The 26638-nt window shown below is 34.6% G+C and overlaps 1 protein-coding gene across 1 annotated transcript; it reads right to left on the bottom strand.

Annotated features, from left to right (window-relative positions):
* Nucleotides 1–8075: 8075 nt before the first annotated feature.
* Nucleotides 8076–26483, bottom strand: LOC144967300 (uncharacterized). The gene is made up of 12 exons (XM_078904359.1): nt 26409–26483; nt 23567–23668; nt 22736–22812; nt 19898–20004; nt 19070–19120; nt 18186–18264; nt 16108–16193; nt 15574–15717; nt 14184–14292; nt 12202–12381; nt 11045–11224; nt 8076–9266 (listed from the first exon to the last, which is right to left on the bottom strand). The coding sequence occupies exons 2-12, from the start codon at nt 23592–23594 to the stop codon at nt 8448–8450; spliced, it is 1860 nt and encodes a 619-aa protein (XP_078760485.1). The 5' UTR covers nt 23595–23668; nt 26409–26483; the 3' UTR covers nt 8076–8447.
* Between the last annotated feature and the right edge of the window lie 155 nt (nt 26484–26638).

Raw genomic sequence — 26638 nt, forward strand, 5'->3', positions numbered from 1 at the left:
ATTTGAGTGTATTCCTCTTTGTTGGATTTTGTGCTTGTGTCTGGATGAGACTTGTAGGTGATTTCAAACTAAGTACATTGGTGGTATGCTCTTGGAATCTACATCTGATCCCTATTTGTTCTCAGTTCCCTTTGTCTTACTTTTTCTTGGGTGCTTTAATTGTAATTCTAGAACTTTTTACTATCCCATTTTCTTCCTTTTTACTGGCGCTGATATAACCTAAATGTGTTGCAAGCGCCGTAAAACCCTTAAAAACAAAACAACAAACAAAGAACGATGCACAAATGTAATCTATTTGAAGTGTGCCATAATAATAATTTTTAAAAAAATGTTTACTCTGATATGTAAACTTGAAGCCACATTTTTACTGTACATTAAACATATTTTTTAGGTTTTCTTTATTCCGAGTTTGATGGTGACGGGAATTCCCTTTAGGGTGGGGGAACATTGGCCTTTTCAGGCTGGTGGGTTCTGCTCCATGTCCTAGATTAGATTATTTCTTCTACCCCCTATATCGATTATCTTTTCTGTGTACATTGTTGTGGGGTGGGACCATTTTGTTTTACGTGGGCTCTGCCTTGAACTTTTTGCAGCGTATAGATTTAATTTATCTTTTTGTGGGAAATTATATTTTTTCCTTGTAAATCACCTCTCCATTGTATTATATAATATGATGAAGTCTTCAATGTAATATTATGTAGTAGACATTTGATTGTATTCCATTATTTGGAGATCTGTGGCCGTGTTAATTTGGGGATTTTAAATGGTTTTACAAGACATAATGATAGACTGCTTTTGGATCTAATACTGATCCCTGCTGAGCTCATCCCTCCTGATATGGGTGGGGGGTTATCTGACCTCCCATGGTGGGCAGAGAGGTCTCTTACTGTCTTCTATCCCCCGTATCTGTTTTCCCTACCCATGGAGCTCTCTTGTATTTATTCTTGATTGAGATTGCTCTTTTTTTATCGTGGTCCTGGCGTTGATCCTTAGCTGAGAGGGAAACAGTCATATGTGCGTTGTTCCTTATTTTTTTTTTGAGAGATGATATTTTTTTTTTTTGGTTGTAAATCATCTCTTTTATGTGCTAGTTATTAGCTTGTAATATATTGTGATTTGTAAGAATTTGAGTCTCCTTCATAGATTCATAGCGGGATCCTTTGATTGTGCCTGGATGGGACTTCTACGTAAAGCCAAAATTTTGGCTTTACGTAGAAGTCCCATTGATGGATTGTTTTTGGAATCCTCTGTTCCCCATTTGAACCAGTCCCCCTTGTCTTACTTTTATCTTTTGGTACTTTTAACTTCAGATCAACAACTTTCCCCCAATCATATTCTTTTTTTTTACTGGCCCAGAATACCCCTAAAAATAAGTAAATCATCCCCGTTCGACTGCTAGATCTTAGTCTTTTATCTTCACTGGCTCTGAAATGACCTGTGTTGCAGGGTCTGTAAAAACCATTAAAGCGAACAAACAAATCCAAAAGTTTACAATACTTATATATATATATATATATATATATATATATATATATATATATATATATATATATATATATATATATATATATATATATATATATATATATATATATATATATATATATATATATATATATATATGCATATATCCTGATAAATACTGTAAACATTTTTTAGATAAGGCGGACATGGCATCTGATTTGATATTGATAAATTAACGCTGCATCTGCCATTTCACCTTCATGTTTTTTAAAAACTCTGAATATATATATATTTTTTCTATAAATATTGAATTACTTACTCCGATATATTTTTTATGTTTGATCTCTTGTTGAATTCAGTTACTTATTTCTTTTCCCATTTTTGCAAAGTATCCAGGTCTTTCTGCAAATTTTAAGAAATGAATTTCAGTGTATATTTTTATCCATACAAGACTTTCCTCAGATAATCTTAATTTTTAATTTCTTTTTGGAGTTTAGCAATGTTCATTACACGTAAATAAGGAAGCAATTGCTCCTGAGACACCCCTTATCTTACAGATTTTTCATTTACTTCCCATTGTCAGTTTAAAAAAAAATATTCTACCTGAAGCACAGCTATTGTCAAACAATTGCACATCCCATCGTTGTGATATTTAGCTGAAAGTGGAATAGTCAAAATATGTTTTTCTTTTTAAATTAAAGAAAGAAATATTTCAATTATCTTGTCATATTTAGTTATGATAGATGGTTTGTTATTATTGATACATATTTTATTGGCATTTAGTGTATCTCTCTCTTGGAGGAGGTCGATTCTGTCTCTCTGTATCTGGATGGGATTAAATTCATGGATAAATACTTCACACCATCTAATTATGCTATGTTTGGATTATTTTCTTTTTGTTCTCCAACTGGCCGGTGGCCTCTACATATCGAGTCCAAACTCTTGGTATCTCTTCTGTTCCCTTTTTATATCATTTGTCCTTTCTTTGAAGCTTTGTGTTCTAGTTTTGGAATGAGGCCATTTGGTTCTGCCCGTGGTCTCTTGCTATAAGGGAAGGGAACAAGGAACTGGATAAACACTTTCCCAGAGAGATATTTTGTCTTTGTAAGCCATATCTTTACCGTAGACTTTCATTACTTGGTGGTACTTTTTAACTTTTTGGATATCCAAATTTTAGTCTTCAACTTCAATTTTTTTTTTAGCATCCCTTCGTTTTATTTAATGGTCCTGAAATTATCTAAAAATGGCTTACCTTACTTAAAAATAAAGACGAAAATAATATCCTTTTTCTTTGACTGGGTGGGGATCCTGACCTCCCATAGCGGGCAGGGAGGTACATACTGTGTCTTCTATCCCCTTATATCTGTTTTCCAACATGCTTTCTGTCTTTGTCTTGGAATGAGATTACAAGTACTTGGTTTTGTCCTGGCTCTGGCCGGAGTCCTAGCTGGGAGGGAAACAGTCAAATGCATAGTTATTGTTTTGGGAGATGATATTTTTTTTCCTTGTAAATCATCTCTCTGTTATGTATTATTATTTTTATTTTGAATGTATAATGTAAGCATTTGAGTGTGTTCCTCTTTGTTGGATTGTGTGCTTGTGTCTGGATGAGACTTGTAGGTGATTTCAAACTAAGTACATTGGTGGTATGCTCTTGGAATCTACAACTGATCCCTATTTGTTCTCAGTTCCCCTTTGTCTTACTTTTTCTTGGGTGCTTTAATTGTAATTCTAGAACTTTTTACTATCCCATTTTCTTCCTTTTTACTGGCGCTGATATAACCTAAATGTGTTGCAAGCGCCGTAAAACCCTTAAAAAACAAACAAAAACATATTTCTTTGATCCCTTTGACAGTAGTGAATACAAATTTATAGTCTTTTGATGATCTCATAATCATTGTTTTAATTGGTGCAGAAATGACTTAAAAGTGTAGCAAACACCATGAAACTCAAACATAACGCAGGTAGATTGATTTTGGTTTGTTTTTTTGTTTCTCATTTTTGTTATTTATTCTCAGAGGCTAAACTAAAAACCCAAGAAAGTTACAAGTACTGTTGAATCCTAAATTTCATCTGTCCCTTTATCCTCAGCATTGAAATGACATAAAATTGCTGCAAGTTCTTTTTTTAAACTTAATTCCAGAAAAGAAAAATAAATGCTTTAAAAAAAGAGAGGTTAAAATGGAAAAGCTTTAAAAAATGATACTTTGACTTTGAAATGATTGTTTCGTTCATAAACCCATTGCCATTCACAATGTGTAAAGAAATTGGAAAAACAAAAAAACATCATTTATAGCTTGTATTGATGAGGGGTCTGGACCGAAACAATCATCTTTAAAAACGTTTCATTTTTCCTATTTTATTTTTTGCCTAGTATTTGTCATCCAAGGGATCCTAATTGCTCTCGAACATGCATAATATGATAAAGATTTTGTATTTGGGAATGTTATCGTGCAATTTTACCCCCATCCACCTGTTTTAAAAATGTTTATTTTGTTATTAAGGTAATGTATCAAAGAACAGTGCAATACGTTTTTGTACAATGAACAATGAACCTACACATATTTGATAAGTTTTGAATTCTTAACTAACATAACTTTCAGAGCATTGAACTGTATTTTGAATTCTCATTCAAGTGAATACTGAAATGAATAGTTGTAATTCCCTTTTTTTTTTTTTAATTCTTGTATATGAATTAGGCCATAAGTTGTTAAAGAAATCATTGTATTTTCCATTTAAATAACAGAAAAGCAGCATCAACTATTCAATCGAAATAAATATTGTGCTTTTTAATTTTCATACTATTAATGTTATTTTATTTTTAAAGATGCATTTGTTCCATTGGAATATAAAAGTGACACATTTTGGAGCAGGCACTCATGTAAGTGTAAGAAGTTATATAAATGAAATAGTGTCAGACAAAGTAGAAAGAAAAATACCTGGGTGGGGTTCCTGACCTCCCATAGTGGGCAGGGAGGTACTTACCGTGTCTTCTATCCCCCTATAACTGTTTCCAACGTACTTTCTTAGTCTTGGAAAGATATTACTTGGTTTTGTCCTGACCCTGACTTGGAGGGAAACAGTCAAATACTAATACATAGTTATTGTTTTGGGAAATGATATTTTTTTTCCTTGTAAATCATCTCTATGTTTTGTATTATTGTATTTGTTATTTTGAATGTATAATGTAAGGATTTGAGTGTCTTCCTCTTTGTTGGATCTTGTACTTGTGTCCTGTTGAGACATAGGTGATCTCAAACTAAGTACATACATTGGTGGTATCTTCTTGGAAACTACATATGATCCCTATTTGTTCGCAGTTCCCCTTGGTCTTACTTTCTCTTGGGTGCTTTGATTGCAATTCTAGAACCTTTTACTATCCTATTATCTTCCTTTTTACTGGCGCTGATATAACCTAAATGTGTTGCAAGCGCCGTAAAACTAAAACCCTTAAAAACTTAAACTCTTACTTCCTCTTGGGTGCTTTGATTTCAATTCTAGAACCTTTTACTATCCAATTTTCTTCCTTTTTACTGGCGCTGATATAGCCTAAATGTGTTGCAATAGCCGTAAAACCCTTAAAAACAAAAACAAAACAAAGAAAAATACAAGAAAAAAAATCAGCCTGCATCAACTGGGGATGGAATCTGACCTTCGTTTCTGATCAGATACATCACAGAGGTTACTGGATAGTCAGGACGATTTCATGACAAATAATTTTAAAAAATAAAAAATTGAGCTTTTATATACAGTAAAATTACTTTAAACCGAAAGCGGCTAAACCGAAAAATACCATGAACCGCAAAGAATTTAATAAATTGTACTAGTTTCTTCATTATCTTTGTACAAATTCTTCCGATAAACCGAAATACTTCTAAGCAGGACTTTCTTTAAACCGAAACAACTTGAGAGCACCCTTTTTCTCTCTCTATTTTTCTTCAAAAATTCGGGAAAGTGGCCACACGTAATAATGCCCGGCGTAAGTACAGTGCACTCTGGATACGTCGACGTTGCCTAAGTCGATTTTTTTTCTTGGTCCCTCCTCCTTCTTCCTATATAACATTAGTAAAAACAAAAAAAAAAAAAAAACTCCACATAAGTCGATGTTCTTATCACTCATGACTACAATAAAATCACAAATAAACAAGTATTTCCATTGGTTAAAAAAACTACCAGTAAGAATTTTCAGTGGTTGAGAATATCCGCGAACGATTGACGCACATCGATGTGATGTAGGTGCTTTGCCTGACGTCCGTGTTCAATGTACATAAGCAGTATTGAATAACTTAAATTTCTCCATCTCAAATTTTACATTGTCGCAACTTCAAGATCAAGATTTTTTGTGGTTCTAATCCCAGGCCATCCTATGTAATGCCCCTCTTAATTAGTATCAATTTTATCAAGAATTCAAGTCAAGTCTGCAACTACAATGGCAAACTATCGCGGAAAAGGAAGATTCGATGCATTTAGAAAGTCTGGCATGCGACAGAAAATCATCGCATAGGAAATTGGCATACCAGCTATTTCTGTCTCGATTTACAAGAAGCATGACCTTGACCTAGAGGCTCCTACCCTTCCGCTTTTCGCGGAATAATTTCACTTAATCGGTATACATTCCACATTCAAGGCAAAAATTCCGCTTTTCAGATTTCCAATCGAGGAAAATTTTTTAAAAAATCTCTAGTGAAAAAACAGTGAGCTATGGCTTATTTCGTCAGCATCTCCTATGGTCAATCAACACACCCTTTGTGTCTGATTAGTCCCTTCAAAGTGTATGCTGCTGATGTCGGATAATATTATACGTTTGGGAGGGGGGTTGACCGAAGTATTATTATTATGGTGACTCCAATTTGTGAGGTCAATGAACTTGGTAATATTATATGTTGGCTTCAATCGGTAATAATATTATTGATTACGGTCAGCTTCTTTCCCTATTTAAATTTAGCCCTGTGTACGTGTGTGTGTGTGTGCCGACACGCGCGTTTGTTTTATTAGGTGTGTGTGTGTGTGTGGGGGGGGGGGGGGGGGGGGAAGGGAGGAGGGTCCTGACAAGGTTAAATCCATCCATACAATGCTTTGCTCTGAGACGGCCAGGACCCGTGTGTTCTCTATTATTATTTGACCCCATTCTTAATCTTTACGCAACTGTACATTTTTAACACATTTTATATTTTATCATTTATTTATGGGGAAACGACCCATGATACGATTAAATAAGCAAGTAAATAGTACCACCTTTGAAAAACATCGCAAAACGGGAACTTGCTTTAAACCGAAATGGTTTAGAAGGTCCCCAAAATTTCGGTTTAGTAAAGTAATTCTACTGTATTGCAATATCCACTAAACGTGCTCAAAGCGCTTTACAAGGGGTCCCTGTCCAACAGAAACCTTTAACATTTAGGACAAGACATGACACCTGTTAAGCGATATAACAATTTTTTTTTTGGACAGCGACATTGCCGTTAACGGCCAGGTACTCATTTTACACCTGAGTACGGTGAGAGAATGTGAGTAAAGAGTCTTTTCCAAGGACTCAACTATGCGCCGAGCGCGAGGCTCGAACCCAGGACCTTCCGATCCCAAAGCAAGTGTCATACCACTAGACCACATAGCCACACAAATAATGTACATAGTGTACGATTATAAGCATTAAATCGTACAGTCTGGGTAACCTCTGACATAATGGTAACATTTCTGGCAGGTAATAAGATTTCTGAGAAATGATCCCCTGTTGGGACATGCTGATTTTTCCTCTTGTACCATCTCTCCTTATGCTTTGTGTGACTGGGACTGTTTCATACATACCTTTTCAGATTTTTTATCAGTGCCTGCTCCTAAATTTGATTGGGTTGGGGTCTCTTGACTTCTCAATTAGAGTTTTAGGGAGATGACATTTTTGTCTTGTAAATCATCTCTGTTATGCAATGTGTTATGTTTTGTTTACATATTGTATATGATTTGTAAACATTCGAGTGTATTCCTCTTACTCTTAGTTGGGACCTGTGCTTGTGTCTGGATGAGACTTTTAAGTGATCTCAGCAGACTAAGTACTTTGATGGTGTGCTCTTGGAATCTACATCTGTTCCCTATTTGAATTAATTCCCTTTTGTCTTACCTTTTCTTGGGTGCTTTAATCGTAATTCTATAATTTTTTACTATCCCATTTTCCTCCTTTTTGCTGGCGCTGATATGACCTTAATGTGTCGCAAGCGTCGTAAAACCCTTCAAAAAACAAAACAAACACAATATGTGTCTCATCAGAAATGTACAGTTCAACCTCTGGATAACGACAAGAGCTGGATAGCATCGTTGACTTCTGGTTCAGATAATTTTAATTAACAATAAAAAAAACAAATAGTAACATAGATGTAGCATACTCTTAGCCAATGAAATGCTTTTTTTTTTTAACCAATGAAATGTCCTACTCAAGCCAACACTTAGCAAACGAGATCGATTTGCTACTGACCGATGAAAACATGTGAACAGTTTTCTTATTCTTCCATCTGAATATTTCTAACACTAACAATAAATGCATCAAAATGAAAAACTCAAAATTTTGAAAAACACATAAGCCACAAAATAATCAAAATACATCAGTAACAAAAAGACCATTTTCAACTATAGAAAATCTAGCATTCTTTATTTTGTTGTCAAGACCAATATATTGACAAAATCACCACGATAGTGTCATCAAAGTAAATTCAAATTCAGTGAGAGAATATCCTAGAGACTGCTCTATCAAAATGGTATTTGCAGCGTACATCACAGAGATAGACAGAATTTACCTTCTTGGTAGATGGAGTGGGGAAGAGAGCAAGGGTATCATTGAAACATAATATGTTTTTAGGCGGTAATGATTTTGAATTCAAAATGATTGCAAATTCAAAATGTCTTTCAGTTTGCTTAAGAGGATTTTCCCATTCTTTCTTTAACTAAACTTTTATTTCATTTCTGTTTTCGAGGACTTTCCTTTCCTTTCTGTTTCAAAGGGCTTTCATTTCCCTTCTGTTTCTTTTCTGATTTAAAGGGCTATCACTTCCTTTATGATTTCTTGGACTTTCAGTTGTCTTTATAGGTGAACTTTTGACTCCATCTTCCCCTTCAGAAATTGTCTTTACAATAGACTTTTTAATACGAGGAGACGAACGGATTGGCATTATTGGTGATGATAAGGATATACGACTGGCTGACCTTTTTTTACTTTTACTTTTGTTTATATTATCATCTTCTGGTACTGTGCATTTATCTGGTGAACTGAAAACCTGGATAATACTCTCATCTGCTTGATTATTATCGAGACCACTTGAAAAATAGGACGTTGACACAGGGTCTGAAATAAGAATGTGTTTACTTTTCAACACAGCAGCTGCCAGGTTTCTCGGTCTCAACTGGTGCTTTGAAGAACTGTCATCACTTTCCACCTCTTCTCCAGACTTATTTGTACTCTCATCATCAATATCATTGTCATCAATCTGCTTTCGTCTTTTTGAATTTTGCTCTTCATCGCTGTTATCATCATCTTTTTCATGATCACTGCTGTCATCTTTTGAACGCTTGCGTTTCTTTTGCTTAGCCCCTTCATCTTCAGACAAACTTTGCTTGCGAGACCGTGGCTTGCACTCTTCGCTAACAGAAACAGACTGGGCATGACCTCTGTCAAGAAAAAATCCAATCGTTTCAACCTTATCAATCTCAGTCTCATTCAACCCAGCTTTCAATTCTGTTTTCTTAGGGTGTCTTTTGCTTGGCTTCTCAGGGGAGTTGCTTGCTAAACTAGCTGTCCTCTTCCTTCCAGTTTTGACCTGTTGAAGTAAAAAAAACAAAACAAAACCCCAAATTAACAGATAAGTTTTCCAGTAATACATGTACATAAATATAAATATGACAGCTAAAAAAAAAAGAACAAATCAAACACGGAACATTTGGAGCTCAAAATCTTTCTTCAGCTTACAATTTTTAAAAAATCATTACTTAAAAACCAGACAGACGGCAGATAAATATTTGGCACACCCTTTCTGTAATGTAAACAAAAAGAAGTGTTCGTTTGGTTACCAAACAGGTGGGAAATAGAAATAGAAATAGAGGGGAATATTAAATTATGCATAAAATTTGGTGTGTTAAAAATACCATAAAGAGTATAATAAAAAATAAATGTCAAATGTATCAGTCAAAATAAATCCAATAATGCTTTTGAAGTCATTTGACATAGAAAAATTGGGTTTGGCATTTTTTGGGGGCATTATATGAAAATCTGTTTTTACCTATTTTATACACACATACCCAACAATGGCGCAAAATTGACTTATTTCCAAACTAAATTGACTTATTTCCAAACTAAAACCAGGCCTGTAAATGGCTGGTGAAAAATTTGTCTGAACTTTTCGAGGATGCGAAAATAGACCAACAAAACCAAAAAAGTGGATGAACAACACAACCCAGATGCCTCAATTTTCCTCACATAGCAAGAGAAGAAATCGCCGTTGGTGTCTTGTTCTTCAAGCCATGACCATTTAAATTTATTTTTAACACCTATTTCTAAGGTAAGAAGTAAGTCGCAACTGCGATCTAAAAATACTTCAGGCATATTGAATAGGATAAATAATTGAATTAATAATTAACTAAAAAACTACGGCTGAGCGAGAATATAGGAAAAGAGAATCGGCCGTAGGCCAAAGGAGCGAAAACTTCCGATATTAGCATTCATTTACCTTTTCACTCCAAGAAAAATATTTATTTCGCATTCACATTTTTCTGGTTCACTTTCAACCGGATAGAGATAATGACCTGAACTGAAAAAAGACGAACAGAACGACGTGTGTGTGTCTGTAGCAAAATAGAAAGAAACGGACCGGTCCCCAACACGCTATGTGTGTTAGTTGATTACTGACTACGCTGTGTGTGATCGACGACTCACGAACGCGCGACCAACACTAGCTAGCTACGTGCGGGCAGACAGTAGGCAGTTAATACGTACACGTCCGGGGAGTGTGGAGGTGGTGATAATTATTGACAAGATGGAATGCTGTCTGGTTTGTTATGTCTATGACAAGACAAGTACAATGTTTTTTTTTTTTTTTTTTTAAATAGACTCTCGTCGAGGTACAAAATACAACACTTTTATTTTCTTTTTAGTTGGTTCTGTCTTTTGACGTAACGAATATATAGATATTTTTTAAATAATTTTTTTTTATGTCAGAATTTATCGAGCAAAATCGTACTGTTGGAATTCTGACAATTGTCGGAAGATTTACAGGCCTGTAAAACCAACAAGATGTTGTATATTTGCCATCTTTCAGATTTTTAAATTTTATTTATTGATTATTTCTTAAAACAGGTTTATGTGAATGGCTGTGGAAGAGAGAAAGGGAGGGGGTGTTGGTTTTACATTGAAGACAAAGCAGATTTGCTAACCTTCTATACAACAATGTGGAAGGGAAAGACCTAGTACAACTACAGAATCACAAGAAAAACATCCCAGTGTTTTTACAGAGATTTGACCCAAAGAATAGCTATTTCCCCCACAATACCATTGGCTCAACCCCACTTCTTGCCAGTCAAAGTTATCACCAAATTAACTCACCACTGAGTCACTGTTGTTGCCCTCATCATCTCCACTCATAGCACTCTCTTTGTCCTTGCTCAGGCTCATATCTCCTTTAACTTCGATGACCTTTTCTTTTCCTTTCTTGTCAACGACAAAGGATAAATGACCCGAATAGCTTCCGTCGCTGTCAATATCCACAGTGCTGTCTGGGAAAATCTAAAAAGAAAAAAAGATAGAAAGGTCGGTGTCATGGCGTACAGTGCAATTCGATTACATCAAAGTTTCCATTGCCAATGGTCAAACCAATTTATTTGAATAAGATCTTTAATTGCTCCTAGCTGTGATTTGTAGCTGATATTTCAAGTTAAAAGTTTATGTTTGCATCTAAATTTATAGCCAAGTGTTGTCTTAGGCTTTTAATACTCCTTTGAATGATATGCCAACAAAATAGTTATCTAAATGGTCAAAGTACAATGAAACAGTGCCATAGGGTTTAAGTTTTAATAATAATTACTTATTTTGCTACACAACAATAATCCTTATATCTTTACAATAATATTCCCTTTACAACTCCCCCCTCCCATTAAATTCACTTGTTTTTACTTTACAATTCACACAAAAGCAAAATTACAAGGACCATTTTACTATCAAGTTGGCCCTAAATGAGGACTGCTATAGCAACGGTTCTTGATATCACATTCCTTTTCACATCTCAATTATAAATCAAAGAGATGTTGACATGGATTTGAATAATTACTGTTATATCCATGTTCCTCTTACACTTGATGCCATTATGAATAATATCATTATATTATGCTTTTTACAGAAACCCCGAACCATTGTAACAGCGTACACAACAGTAGCTTCATTAGATATAGAAGACCTATCACAGACAACTAACCCCCCCAAAAAAACGAAAAAAAAAACGATATGTTTGGGAGAAAAAATCAGATTGTGAAGAAAAAAGTATGTATCTATACAAAATACATGATTTCTCATTAAAAATCATTTTAAAAAATCTATTTCCTTTAGAACATTTAATCAGCAGAGTTGAAAAGAATCATTTAAGAAGAAATTTACCTTTAATTTCATAGGTGTCCTCACCTGGGAGATACATTTGGGGAAATGCTTAAAATTTTACAGCCTTATCTTTATTTAAATAAAAAAAAACCCAAAACAAACAAATAAATTACCGCCATTTGCAATACATCTATTAAGGGATCCAGGACATCATCTGTGTTCAGATCCAGAAGAAACTGACTGACTGAGGCCCCTTTAATGTTTTCGTCTTCACCAATGTAATCATTGGCATTTTTCCAATAAGTTCTCAGCCATGGCAGGAATAGAGGTGGGGCCTTAATGAGTTTTGACACCTGAACAAAAGTGGTTGAATTACTTTAAAAAAATCATAAACAGCATGGACATTGGTCTCCTAAAATATTTTACTCTGATTCAAATGGTATTACACTTAAATAACAATAATAAATTTTTGTTTAAAAATAATAAAATTATGATCTCAGAACCCCTTTGAAATATATATTTTGAATTTTCATGAGTTACATATGGATTGCTGGGTCTAAGTCGCCGGCGTTTATCTTAGTTAACTCTTCATTCTTTATAAAACACACTCAGAACTCAGAGGGCTTTGCAAATTTTGATATTGTAGAGGTTGCTATTGCTATGATGAAAGTAGTCATCTCTGTGATGACATCTAACTTAACACTTATGTAATTCACTAAACGTTGAATAAGTATAAAAGAGCCGCATTTAAGAATGAAGTATAATTTTCAGGTTTTTATGGCTAATTCCCACCATTACATATACAAAACAATTATTGAATTAAACTGGGATTATTGAGTGTTACAATGATTGAAACGCATCAGGTTGAGCACTGTCATACACACTGATGAAATGAATTCACAAATATGTTGATGATGATGAAATTTAATATACAATAGTCATTACGATGCCTGTTAAATGGGCACAAATGCTAGATAGATCATTATAAAAAATTGCATGCATACACTTACAATATTAATGAAACTCACCATATAGTGCGATTTTTAAACCAAATGTACAAAGGTGCCGATTAAATAATCTGACAAATCTTGTTTTGGACAACTACAATGATAAAAGCAATGATGTGCAGGTATTTGCTCTAGTGGTATGACACTCGCTTTCGGATCGGAAGGTCCTGGGTTCGAGCCTCGCTCAGCGCATAGTTGAGTCCTTGGAGAAGGCTCTTTACTCACATTCTCTCACTGTACTCAGGTGTAAAATGAGTACCTGGCCATTAACAGCGTTGTCGGTCTATCTCCGAAAAAATTGTAACATCACCTAACAGGCGTCATGTCCCATCCTAAATGTTAAATGTTGTTGTTGTAAGGGACCCCTTGTAAAGCACTTTGAGCACCTTTAGTGGATATTGTGCTACATAAACGCTCAGCTCAATGATACATATCTATCCTTTATCCATATCACATAATCAACCTCACACTATGATGGAAATTAAAACCTTGGATCAATTATTGCATTTTTAAAAGGAACTAATAAGTACAATGTTGGTTGTGTATATATGAATTAACAAGTCTTTATGACATATTTGCTAAAAATAAATATTGATTAATGTTGAATTAAAATGAGCAAAAATATAAATGTAACAGAGATCCTAATTTGTTGTTTGGTCTTCAGACAAAAAGAATTACTCTTGGGAGACACAGTTTAATCAGCTGATCTGCCCACGAAATATTGAGGTTTAATAATAATAATAATAATAATAATGAGTATATTTAAAGAGCACTGTATGTCGAAGCCTCAAAGCGCTTAAAAATAATATATGTCATACTTCTCTAATCGCAACTCTTACAACATTATTTGATCAAAGCAGTTATAAGTAGGACAAGGTACAACTCACAAAAGCAAGTATTTTGTGAAAAGAAATGTCTTAAGATGTTTCTTGAAGACACCAACATTGTCAGATATTCTAACGGACTGGGAGAAGGAAGTTTCAAATTGTGGGGGCATAATTTAGAAAGGGATCTTTGTTGATGATCTAGTGATATCTGTGGTGATAATGAGGTTCCCTAAACAGATCAACTCTTGATAATTTGTCACATGCTTGAATAAGTTTCATTGTCAGTTCCCTGTAGGTAGATGTTTTTTTTCCCAGACTTACTTCAACGAGATCTGAGACAGCTGCCAGTCTTTGCCATTTCTTCAACAAAAGGAAATGCAGCAAGTAATCAGCATTTGACCAGTCTGTAGATTTTTGACTCAAAACTTGGCTGAAATGATAATTAAATTAATGCTAATGATAATGATTGAGATTTTTTGAACTTTATATAGCGCAATATCCACTACATGTGCTCAAAGTGCTTTACAAGGGGTGTCTGGTCAACAGCAACATTGAACATGTAGGACGGGACACGACGCCTGTTAGGCGATGTTACAATTTTCCGGACAAAGACAATGCTGTTAACGGCCAGGTACTCATTTTACACCTGAGTACAATGAGAGAATGTGAGTAAAGAGTCTTTTCCAAGGACTCAACTATGCGAGTGTCATACCACTAGACCACATAGCCGCACAGGAAAATGATGAAAAAGGAAAATGGGTTTGGTTGTGCTTTAACGATTGGGTGGACACCAGGAGGAAAGAGGAGAAAGGGATGCCCAAAAGCAACATGGTGCAGAATGGTGGAGATGGAAAGAAATAATGTTGGCATAAACTCATAGCAGTGAGCAAGAGCGAAAGCAAGGGACTGGAGAAAATGGAGGGAAACTGTTCAGGCCTTATGCACTTCCTGGCATTGAGAGAATTAAGTGTTAAATAAGTAATGATGATAAAAGGAAGGAGGTGGAAGAAGAGGGGAAGAAAAAAAGGAGCTAACATTGGTGACAAATGCTATAGGATTTGAATAATTTATCCAAAATTTTATGCAAAACCAATCTGGCAATTCTGTTTGAGTAGCCATTGTTTTCTTTCTCTGTCTTATTTTTTTTTTTTTAATATTCTCCTGTGCTTGACCTTTTCCCCAAAAAATTCTGTATAAGCCTTAATTCATGATTTCTACCCATGTTTATGGGATATGTCAATTAAAATGCAGCATACTTAAATTTAGTCACATATCAATAATTTCTATATTAAGTGAGGATTTTTTCTCAAAAATTTGTTTTTAAAAAATGAATCTTTGAATGCTAAAAAATACGATTCTGGCAAGATATTGTGCACTCCCCCCTTTAATTCAATGACAAGGACATGAAAAAAAAAAAAAAAAAAAAAAAAAAAAAAAAAAAAAAAAAAAAAAAAAAAAAAAAAAAAAAGAAAGAGAGTAAGACAGAACAGAAATAATAAAAAAAAATCTATTTAACGAGAATAATTTATCTATCTTCCATTTACACAAATCCAAAGAGGTAAAAAATGTTTAAAAAGAAGCAAAATTCAAGAAAGGGAAAATGACACCACATGTGAAGAGTATAAATCAATGAAGTGAGGCATAAATCATATTAAAAAAAAAAATACTTACAGAAAAAAAAAAAAAATCAAAAAAAAAATCGTCACCTCACCTGAGAATGGGTTCAACAAGTTCCACTCCTTCTTTTCCATGGCATTCAGCCTCCAGCAATGCAATCTTGATGGCTCGGTCAGGAAGATCAAAGTTTAACCAACTATATAATTGCTTGGAACGATGGGAAGCTTTTTCGCTTTGTCTGAAATCATAATCATCATCATAGTAATCAATACTATCAGTATTGTTCTTTTCTTATTATTAACATTAATATTATTACAGTGGAATCTGGTAATTGGATTGGAACAGGAGCTAAATGGAATTTTTGTCTATGACATAAGTTTTCCTATAGAATTTCTATCATTTAATCAGAATACATGCCAGTTAACTGGAACACTTCAAACTTTTAGCCCCTTTTTAAAATAATAATAATAATAATAATAATAATAATAATAATAATAATAATAATAATAATAATAATAATAATAACAATAATAATAATAATAATCTTTATTATCCAGTTTTATTCCCCAACAACCCTTTACAAAATGAATGTATTGTAAACTATGGTGGAATTGCAAAATGCTCATACCCATGGGCAGAAAGAAATAGATCGATGAAAACTGAAGCAAGTGGAGTGACCTCTTCAATCAATTTTGGATGCCATTTGCCAAACAACTGGAAAAAAAGAAAAGAGAATGCTATTACATTTATTTATTATTATCATCTTTATAATCCGCTCATTATGAAAAGCAATACAATGACAACATATGTGTGGCAGCCTAGGGAAACCTGGTCAAAGTTGTAGGAAGTGAAAATGAGATACAGGGAAAAACAGTAAGAAACAGTTGAAAAATTATCTGCGATATCTTAATTACAAATAAAAACTAAGAAAATCACTAAGGACAAACTATAAATTCTTAAATAAGTAATTGAATCACCCTACCACCGCATCAAGTTGGGAAATGCGAGGACGAAATTTTGAAAATATGTCAATCATCTTTTCTTCAAATAAAACTCTAATTTTGAGCCCACGACCTGGTATCAGAGCTGCCAACCCCATCTGATGAGAATGTGTACAATGGGACCTCAAAATGGGGGAGATTTCATAAAAATGGGTACAATCCTGAAATCGACTGAAACTAACCATTGTGAAAGTAAGAGGAAGGTATACTTATATAAAGTCACACTGCACAAGCTCAATTGCAGCAACAATGATGTTCCCAAGACTAAAATCCAATCCTTTCAGAATTCTACCTCCCAGCATGAAGATCATAATTGGTCAAAAAAATATATGAACATCCACTTGGTCACCAAGGTTTCTCATTAGGCTAGTAATAATATGAATTACAACTAAAGAAAACTGAAGTGACTCTGTACACTGAAAATGGGTACAATCTTGGGGGAAATGCGTACAAGCGTACAATCGCTGAAAATGCGTACAATTCCGCATTTTTTGAGGTAGGTTGGCAGCTCTGTGGTATCAACACATAGGTCAAGACAACAGCTATTCAATGAAACGTAATACACATGAATTTGCTACACATTCAATGCCTGGAAGTCTGTGCACTGATCAATGCTGATAAAAAAAAATTGCAAAAATAGTTCTCCCATTTCCGCTGTATACGCACCCCATTTTCTCACATGGGTGTCTATAAAATGCCATATCTGTGGTTCTTATGAAGATTCAAGATAGAATAAACTGCAGAATATCAGCAATGCCTGGGAATCATGATTTGATTCACATATTATTTTCATAGATTGGTAGATTTAGTGGGGTTTTCTTGGGATGCCACACATATAAATCGGACACGGACAGCAGTCTGGAGTCAGAAAATAAAGCATAAAGTTCTAATAATGATTTTTACAAAGTAATCATTTAAAGCAATTTTGAGAATGCTCAGTAGCGCTTTGTGTTACAAAAAAGAAAAGGGAAAGTCTATTCTGGAAACATGCAACCCCATTCGTGAAAGGGCCAAGTTTTATTCAGGCTATATATTTATGTCCACCCAGCAATTATTAGGTAGCTGGGACTATTATATCGAGCAGAAAGTATTTCGTGATAGACTAGCATCCTATCAAAATGGTAACAAGCAATTACTACTCTCCTTTTCACTTTTAACACCATTGATAGTATGTGCTTGGCTAAGAAGCTCACAACATTGCCATCTGGAAGTATTACGGACCAACACACAAAACTGTGTGTAACATTGAACATATATAGTCTGGTTATGCAGTTTAGTGAAAATTACTCATAAACACGGATGGCAAGAATCAATAACAAAGACCAGAGTGACGTCATCTTCGTTCAATCTATAGAAACCAGGATAAACTCAGACTCCATGGACCTTATGGCTCTAAAGGACTTTTTACATATATTAAGCAGCAATAAAAGGTCATTTCTAATTGATCGACACAAAATTACAATGTCATGTCATTTTGACTGTGGCACAATCATCATCAGTTTCTCCGATTCGAAAAATGACAAATTACTATTACATAAGTTGTTAGCAAATGAAGTGCGATATATATTTACTATATTATATGATGATAGTATGAAAAAAAAGTATTGAAAAACTGTCAAGACTTATCAGTGTGAGAAACAGATGCCCTTTTTCTTTGATATCCAAACCAGTTTTATTTTAACACTTGTATAAGAGCTAAACTTACCTGTGATGAAGAGACAACATTTTGATGGCGTGAACACAACGACCAGAACCTTTTTACACATTCCAAACCATTTTTAGATCTGAAAATGATACATGAAATCAATCAACTCAAACAAAAAGAAAAATTAAATCCACTTGATGACGAACTGTGCCATTGTGTATGAGTAGATTTTGTAAATTTAATTTAATTCATAAACTTATTGTAAAAGTACCTTGAGGCTTAGGCGAAAGGCGCTATATATACATTCACTACCATTACCATTGGTACATCATTACAGCTATATAAATCAACAAACATTACCATTGGTACAGCATTACAAAAAAAAAATGAAATGAGGAAATAGCATTGTCCACCTAGAATACACTATTGCAGAAGATGGGAAAAAAACATTCAAGAAATCAAAAGAATTGAAATGGCAACAACAGATGAGCTTAACCAAATAATTTATAAAATAGACAAATTCAGCAGCAACATTAAAATTTGTATTACAAAATCAAATTAAGTTGTGTCCCACTTACCATCTTAGGTATAACCTACCCACCTTCCCCTGTACATGAGCTGGTTTTTTTCCCCCCTCTGTTTGAATCAGGGCATTAAGTTGTTTGATTCCCTTCAAGCTTGTCGTTCTTCTTTCGAAAAATTAATTTTACTGAGTTACAAGTCAAGTACTTCTTTCTAAATGCAATGAATTTCTCTTTTAAAAAATTGCCTCCCACATTGGAAATCTGCAATAATCTAGCAGTAGAGTCCCAAGACATTCACAGGAAGACGAGCAATTGTTACTGTTCTCAGCCCAGATGACAACAAAAAATTGAACCACAGTTTTGTCCATACAAACATACCATGATAAACTGGAACAAAAGTTGAAATGTAACAAAACTTACAACTCTGCATTTTGAAGAATACTCCTTTCTTCCAGTAGTGAAACCAATTTCCTGAAATAATTTTAGATAAAAATCGAATTACTGCTATATAATTAAAAAATATCTTTTACTATAACGAAAAAACAAAACAAAAATAACAACAAAAACAAAAAACAAAACGAAACAAAAAGAAAATACAAACCAAAAAATGATAACATGCAAAGGAAAATATTTTTAAAAACCATATCAACCCCCCCCCCCAAAATAAATAAAAATAAAATAAAATAAAAGCAAACAAAAATTTTTAAAAGCCCAAAAAATAAAAGCAACGAAACACACGACTTAAAATAGTAGTACTTAATTGTGGAATTCAACTGTGTTCTACCTAAAATGAAGAAAGAATGTCCGAAATCAGTCAAAGAGAAATGCTATGAAATTCCAGTTAATCACAGATTATTTAATTTGGTATCCACGCTTTTAAATCAAAATAAGTGTATAAGAATGCAACATGATGCAGTAACATCTCCTGTTATCCAAATACCTATGATACCATCAATTTGACAAGACTACAAATTGTTTCAAATTATGGAACCCCCAACAAAAGGGACTATTAATATAATGCCTAGTATATTTTACACAATAAAGGGCACTAAAACTGTATTTGTCACTAGCCAGATATTATTATATAACTATTATTTCCCGTAAATCTCAAGTACATAATCGGCTGCTTGAAACTGCTGAATATTAAAGTATAAAAAAATGGAATATAACAGTACCACAAAAGAACAAAAGAAACAATTAAAGTTCAAACCCTAAAATATTTCCAGTGAAATAAAAAGTAATAATTACCTGACAAAAGCAGACATGATGTTTTTCATCATCTGGATAGATGTTGCTAAGGGAACTAACTCACAGATTCTTGTAAATATCTCAAAATCTGTTATAGATTTGCTGGTCTGGATGAGCAAATATTAGAAGAAAGCATAAAAAAAGTCAAATATCTAAATTAATGAGTGCAAAGATATTACGAGGGCTCTTTCACAATTCACCGAAAAATGCCTGTAAAATCTGCGTTTTTTATGCTATCAACAAAATTCTTGCACATGTTCATACCTTGACTCGTCCTTCATTTCTCTACGTAACAGCCAAGTCTGTCGACACACTTCTGCCAACGCCGCACCATGGAATAGATACCCTCTCGGAAGAAATTTCCGTCAAGGTTTTGTAGCCATTTCCACACATGGTCAACAAGCTCTTCATCGACATCAAAGCGCTTTCCTGCCAGCTCACGTTTCAGTGGCACAAAGAGGTGATAATCAGATGGTGCGAGGTCTGGACTGTGTGGTGGGTGTGGCAAAATCTCCCATCCATATTTCTCTAGCCAACCTTGCGTCACTCGTGCTGTGTGGGGTGTAGCGTTGTCCATGTTGCAAAATGACCTCGTTGGTCAACTGCCCTGGGCGCTTTCTGCGAATGGCCTCCCTAAGCTTGTCAAGAGTTTGGTAGTACCTTGCAGCATTGATTGTTTCTCCAGCTTGTAAGGTTTCGAACAGAATAACACCACGACTGTCCCGGAAAACAGTTCCCATTATTTTCTTTGCTGACCGCATGACTTTGAATTTCTTTGCGACAGGTGAGGATGGATGTTTCCATGTCATCGAATCTTGCTTTGTTTCTGGGGTGCAATGGTGCAACCAAGTCTCATCACCGGTGACTATGCTGTCAAGAAAAGTCACATCGTACCCTAGAAAGTCTCCGCCGGCGTTGGCAGTATGCCCGTGAACCCTGCGTGAGCTCTTGCTTCTTCTCAAAAGTTCCCTGCAGATGTCCAATCTTTGTTCTTTATGATTGTCTGTCAATTGCTTAGGAACCCATCTTGCGCTGACTTTTCTGTAGCCAAGTTCATCAAATACAATTCTATGGGCAGAAGTTTCGAAATTTCAACTGCTTGCGATTTCATGAAGTTTCAACCTCCTGTCTTGACGAATAAGCTCATCAACTCGCTTCACATTGTCTTCTGACGTCGCAGTTATCGAACGCCCTCTCCTTTCCCTGTTTGTCAAGTCGGAATGGCCGGCTTCAAACAAATTACACCAGTGATAGACTTGTGTACGGCTTATAACATGCTCACCATATACACTCTGAAGTTCTTTATGAATTTCAGTAGGATTCAGACTTTTGGCGTTCAAAAAATGTATGACAGCTCTGATTTCCTCCTTTGACCAAGTTTCAAGGTGGGCCGCCATCTTTAAAATCGTCTAGAAATTCATTGTGCAAAATGATGCACTTCATAATTTCTGGGAATATCCGTAAGGAAATAAGGAATATCATGTCGTTTACAGAATTAAAAAATCTCCACTGGTTGCTGAGCAATGGGCATTTTTCGGTTATTTCTGAAAGAGCCCTCGTATTTACAATAAAAATGAAAATGCAGACAGTGGTTTCTGGTGTAAAAATTATTTTTAAAAAAACTACCGTAAATAAAATAAAAAGTTTCTATCTGAATAAATTCAATCTCAAAGAACAACCTTAATTATTGATAGATTTTATTCCCTTTTTTCCTTTGTTCATTTGTCATGTATGTACCTTGAATAAATAAAATGTTCTATTTTAAAACAAATTCCATCTCGAAGAACTTTCTTGTTTATTGAGACATTTTCATTTTCTTTCTTCCTTAATTTGTCGTTTCTCTTTGGCAACCAGTTGTTACAAATACAGAATTATATCATTACACCATAATGAATTTCTCAAAAGAGCTGACATTATAAGCAATGACCTATTATATGATTCTTTAATTTCTTTGTAAACGAGTTATTTTTATCGTGCCCAATAACACTATGAGCTTGCGATACGAAAGAATACGTATATTCCAACCCTCCAAGTATGATTATTAGATATTTCATGGCCAAATTGTATGGTAAAATTAGTACTTCTATTCACCATAATTTGTATCTTACTCCATCTCCTTGATTGACAATTTGACCCAAAAAGTATAAATGTTGGATTTGAATTCATGCACACAAAAAGATTATTTATAATTGCCAATCGGCTGTCTTTTACACCACATTTCACATGAATAAAATGTGCACAAATATTCTGCAATCGTTGAATAAATTTTTTTTTTTTACTAAGAAATGATAGGGTTTTCAAATGGGAGGGGCGGAATAAACTCTCTTCTCTTCTTAAATTTCAAGCCAAACATAATGGTTAAAAGACATACAATTGTTACTTTGTGGATGATGTTATATTGGTAGTAGTTAATGAGAATGATTCCTTTTATGAGTTTTACAGTAATGACAACATTTTAAAGTCACGTCAGTGCCTTTTATAAAGAATATAATGGGATGCTTAAAAGGGAATAGATTAAGAATGGGTCATTGTTATTCAGTGACAAGCCTTGCTGTTTGTTATGATACAATCCTGAGAGCAGGAGATGAGATCAAGGAAAGGGTCGAAAGAATCCAGTTGTAAATATAGCCATAGGGTAATAAAATGGAAATAAGTGAGGGAAAGAGAAGGTATAATGAGTCCGATACAAAAAGGTCTGACTCATTGCACAGTTCATAAACTAATCTTAGTTTGTAGCAATCTTTAACTTCCCATTGAGGGTGTGGATGATATTTTTGAACGGACCTTGAATATGAAAAACCCATTAAAATCATCATAACAATGATACACAAAACAAACCTCAAATTTTGTAAGCAGCTCAGATTGTATATTCTCACTTTGGGCATCAGTGACTATTTGCATCAAACGTGACATTTCTGTAAAAGAAAATATTTTAAAAATTTATTTTGGTTTGAGAAAATATGGCTAGAAAAGCTTGCGATAATTCTAAAGAAGGAACAAAATGGACAGCATTCTTAGCCAGAACTAGATCTAAGGAATGTGACAGACAGAGTCAGAGATGTAAAATATTGGATAGAGATAGTTACTCAAAAGTACTGAGCAATGAAATGACAAAGCTAACGGATGTGACTGCTCCTTTTAAAAGATAAAAACCTAATAGTAATAGGGTTCAACAGTTGTAACATCATTTCCCTCATAATGACAAATAGTAACTGGTTCTAAGCTATCGGAACAATGGCGGAAACCATTATCTCCATTACCGCCCTTATGAAATATTTCTCCGACAAGCAAAAAAGTGAATCCAGAGGAGATAAACATTATAAATCTGCTCATGTTTTGATTTTTATACATTCTGATAACATGACATGTGAAAAAGTTCTAGCCAGCATGAAGAATAAAAAGTACTGATTTTCTTTGTTTAGAACCAAGCTGCTGGTTTCCTACACATGAGACATAAAATAACAAAGTGAAGAAATCACAATGCCAGGGATCTTCTTGAAAAGATCAAAGCGACAAATGTTCATACCCATCATTTCAGATTTGTATAATACAACGATCAATAACCGAATTTAGAGGAGTAGAAATGAGTTTAAATAAGAAATATATTACAAACAATGCTCACATATTTTTGAAAAGTGAGTAAATCAGAAATGAAATGAGTCAACAAACCTGAATTTTCAGACCCGAGGGACAACATTTTGATTCACTGTGAACTTTATCTTCTTTAATTTGTGATAAAATATTATTTCTTTATCTCGAAGTCCAATCCCACTGAAACAGAATAAGAATAATATTTAAAATAAAAATATAGATAAATTAATACTAATCTGCTTAACCAATCATCAACAATCTTCAAATATTTCTCTTGCCATTTCCATACACGTGCATGGTGCTCTGTTGGCAACCCTTGCCTTTCTAAAACTCCTTAGATAAACATAAATAGCATCATATGTGTACTACTACTACAAATAAAAATAATGATGATAATTCTGCAAACAGTGTGATACCCTCCCTTCAATTATTTATATCAAATGTTATCTTCCGTTTTTCACAGCACATATGTTCTTTTTTAAAACTTTATTTCAAAGGGCATTCAGTCAATAAGGTGTTGTGATCACAATTCTACATCAAATTAAAAGCTATTCCCATTCATTCATGTTTTATAAGACAGACTGAAAGAAAAATGACTAACTCTCATGTTCAAAATGACAAACAAAATGACAGCCATCTCACTGGAACAACTAGACATACAACAAAATTCATGCATTCATCAATAAAAACCCCCACTAAAACAGCAATCTACAAACTGAGGTTTTTTAACATGGAAGTGTCAATTCCAAGGAGTGAGTCCTTGGTAGTTGATGGTTCATTAATTACCAAGGAGTCAAATTGGAACTCTTCAGATACATGCAGTGATTTCAGTCGAGTCTCAATTCGCTTGCATACGAATCTCGAACCTCGTCACTTTCTTCCCATCATTCATTTGTTATCAATCATGGAACGTTTGAGTCTACACTTGTCAGCATTTGTTTTTAATTTTTATAATTCATGGAATTTCAAGATAAGTTAAAATCAAATCAAAACAAAGATTACTGTTGTTATCCGATCCAAACTTCAGATTCAGCGGAAAAAACATTAAATGAATTGGCAAATTGCTGTCTATTCACGCATAAGATTTGCACAACAACATCAGTCCATGGGAGTTAATAATAGTAAATAGTTAGTTGACAATTTACCGACTGGCATGGGTCGTGACAAAAAGAGGAAATATGAGATAGAGAGAGAGAGAGAGAGAGAGAGAGAGAGAGAGAGAGAGAGAGAGAGAGAGAGAGAGAGAGAATGAAAGAGAAATAAAATCAGTCTAAGAAAGAAAGAAATTAAAAAATCCGCTGTGACGAAATTTCGTTATCCCCAGACACATATTTGAAACGCCGCTCTTTTAATTATCCACATTCCAGAATATGGAATGTTTCCAAATGCACATAGAAATAAGGAAAGTTAATAAAATATCTATAAAAACATAAAATTAACCAAGATTAGATCAGTTGTTACTACATATACACAATATGCGTCGACTTCGAAGTGGGTGTCATGGCCGAATGGTTTAGTCGTCTGCCCTGGAAGTTTTACCAGAATCGACGGTGTGGGTTCGAATCCTGGTTCCGCCACTTTTAAAAAAATAAAAAATTCCATCTTCTTTTTTCAGAACTTTGCAAGGGATAAATGTCCCATCCATCCTCCCCCCCCCCTCTTTTTTTTTTTTTTTGTGCGAGTCTATTCTTTTCTCCTTTTTGTTTGGCCTTTTGTTCTGTTTCTGAGTCTAAGTCTAAGCATGAATTTCTTAAAATTGTTTTTATTAAAAAAAAAAAAAATTGTTTGTTTTTTTCTCCTCTATCTGACCATTTGGTCGTTCTCTGAATATTTCTGTTTGTTTACTTTTTAATTATTTATTCTTTTTAGACACTTTTTGAGATCGGAGTGGGGACGAATATGACAATTTTCTATACTAGAAACTAGAAAGGAACCAAGAGAGAGAGAGAGAGAGAGAGAGAGAGAGTTTAAAAAAAAAAGAGATGGGGGGAGGATGGATGGGACATTTATTCATTTATCCCTTGCCCTTGCAACTAACGTTCTGTAAAAAGAAGACGGAATTATAAAAAAAAAAGTGGCGGAACCAGGATTTGAACCCGCAACGTCGATTCTGGTTAAACTTCCAGGGCAGACGACTAAACCATTCGGCCATGACACCCACTTCGAAGTCGATCGGATAATGGACAGCCTAAAAAATCAGCTGTCACTGTCATTTTCCTAACTATCGGAAAAGTGAGTGGAGCAGGCACTTATGTTGGTAACAACAAGATATGAAGTGAGTAGAAAAGTGCCAGAAGACAATAGAGAATAAAAAATTTTTTCGCGGCGGTGGTGGGGTTTGAACCTGCGACCTTATTGGTACGACAACTCCGCCTGGCAGTGAGAGCGTGGCTCTACCGTGTGAGCTATCCACGAACACAAAAATATTCGTTTCAAACCCAAAGTCATTTCTAGATCCCTCTCTCACCCACTTCTTGAGATCGCCGATTCGTTCGCCACCATCGCGAAGAAATTTTGACCAGCAGTTAAGCTTAATAGCCAATATTTCATCACAAACATATAACATAGAAACGATTGAGACATTGAGTATGCTCCGGTGTATGGGGTGAATTTTTTAATTCAGAAAAGTGAGTGGAGCAGGCACTTATGTTGGTAACAACAAGATATGAAGTGAGTAGAAAAGTGCCAGAAGACAATAGAGAATAAAATTTTTTTTCGCGGCGGTGGTGGGGTTTGAACCTGCGACCTTATTGTCTAACTCTAGGCCTAGGCAGGCCACATATATACATATGGGGAACGAAACAACGGTAAAGTTAATCCGTTCGGCAGGGACCACATCTTTTCCTTGATGACAGTCTCATATTCTAACAAATACGGGGGCTAGACTAGCCTTGAAATTAGTTGTAATGAAATTACTTACCTAAGTTTGGCCAAGGTTTGTTGTGGCCGTAATAAAAAGTGAAAGTAGATCAGCATGTTTGAGGATGGGTGATAATTAATTTCTGTACTCAGCACTTATATAGTCAGCAGGCTAGTGTTGTTATAAATAAGTACAATTGGGTTTAGGAATGGTTAGATAAGGGTAACGTTTGATTTAACCTACATTCTTGTGTCTATCAGTTATTGTGCTTGATGTTTAAAATTTTATAA

Source organism: Berghia stephanieae, chromosome 3 (genome assembly GCF_034508935.2).
Source record: "Berghia stephanieae isolate SIO BIC M18660-M18661 chromosome 3, UCSD_Bste_1.3, whole genome shotgun sequence".
NCBI classification, from domain to species: Eukaryota; Metazoa; Mollusca; class Gastropoda; order Nudibranchia; family Aeolidiidae; genus Berghia; species Berghia stephanieae.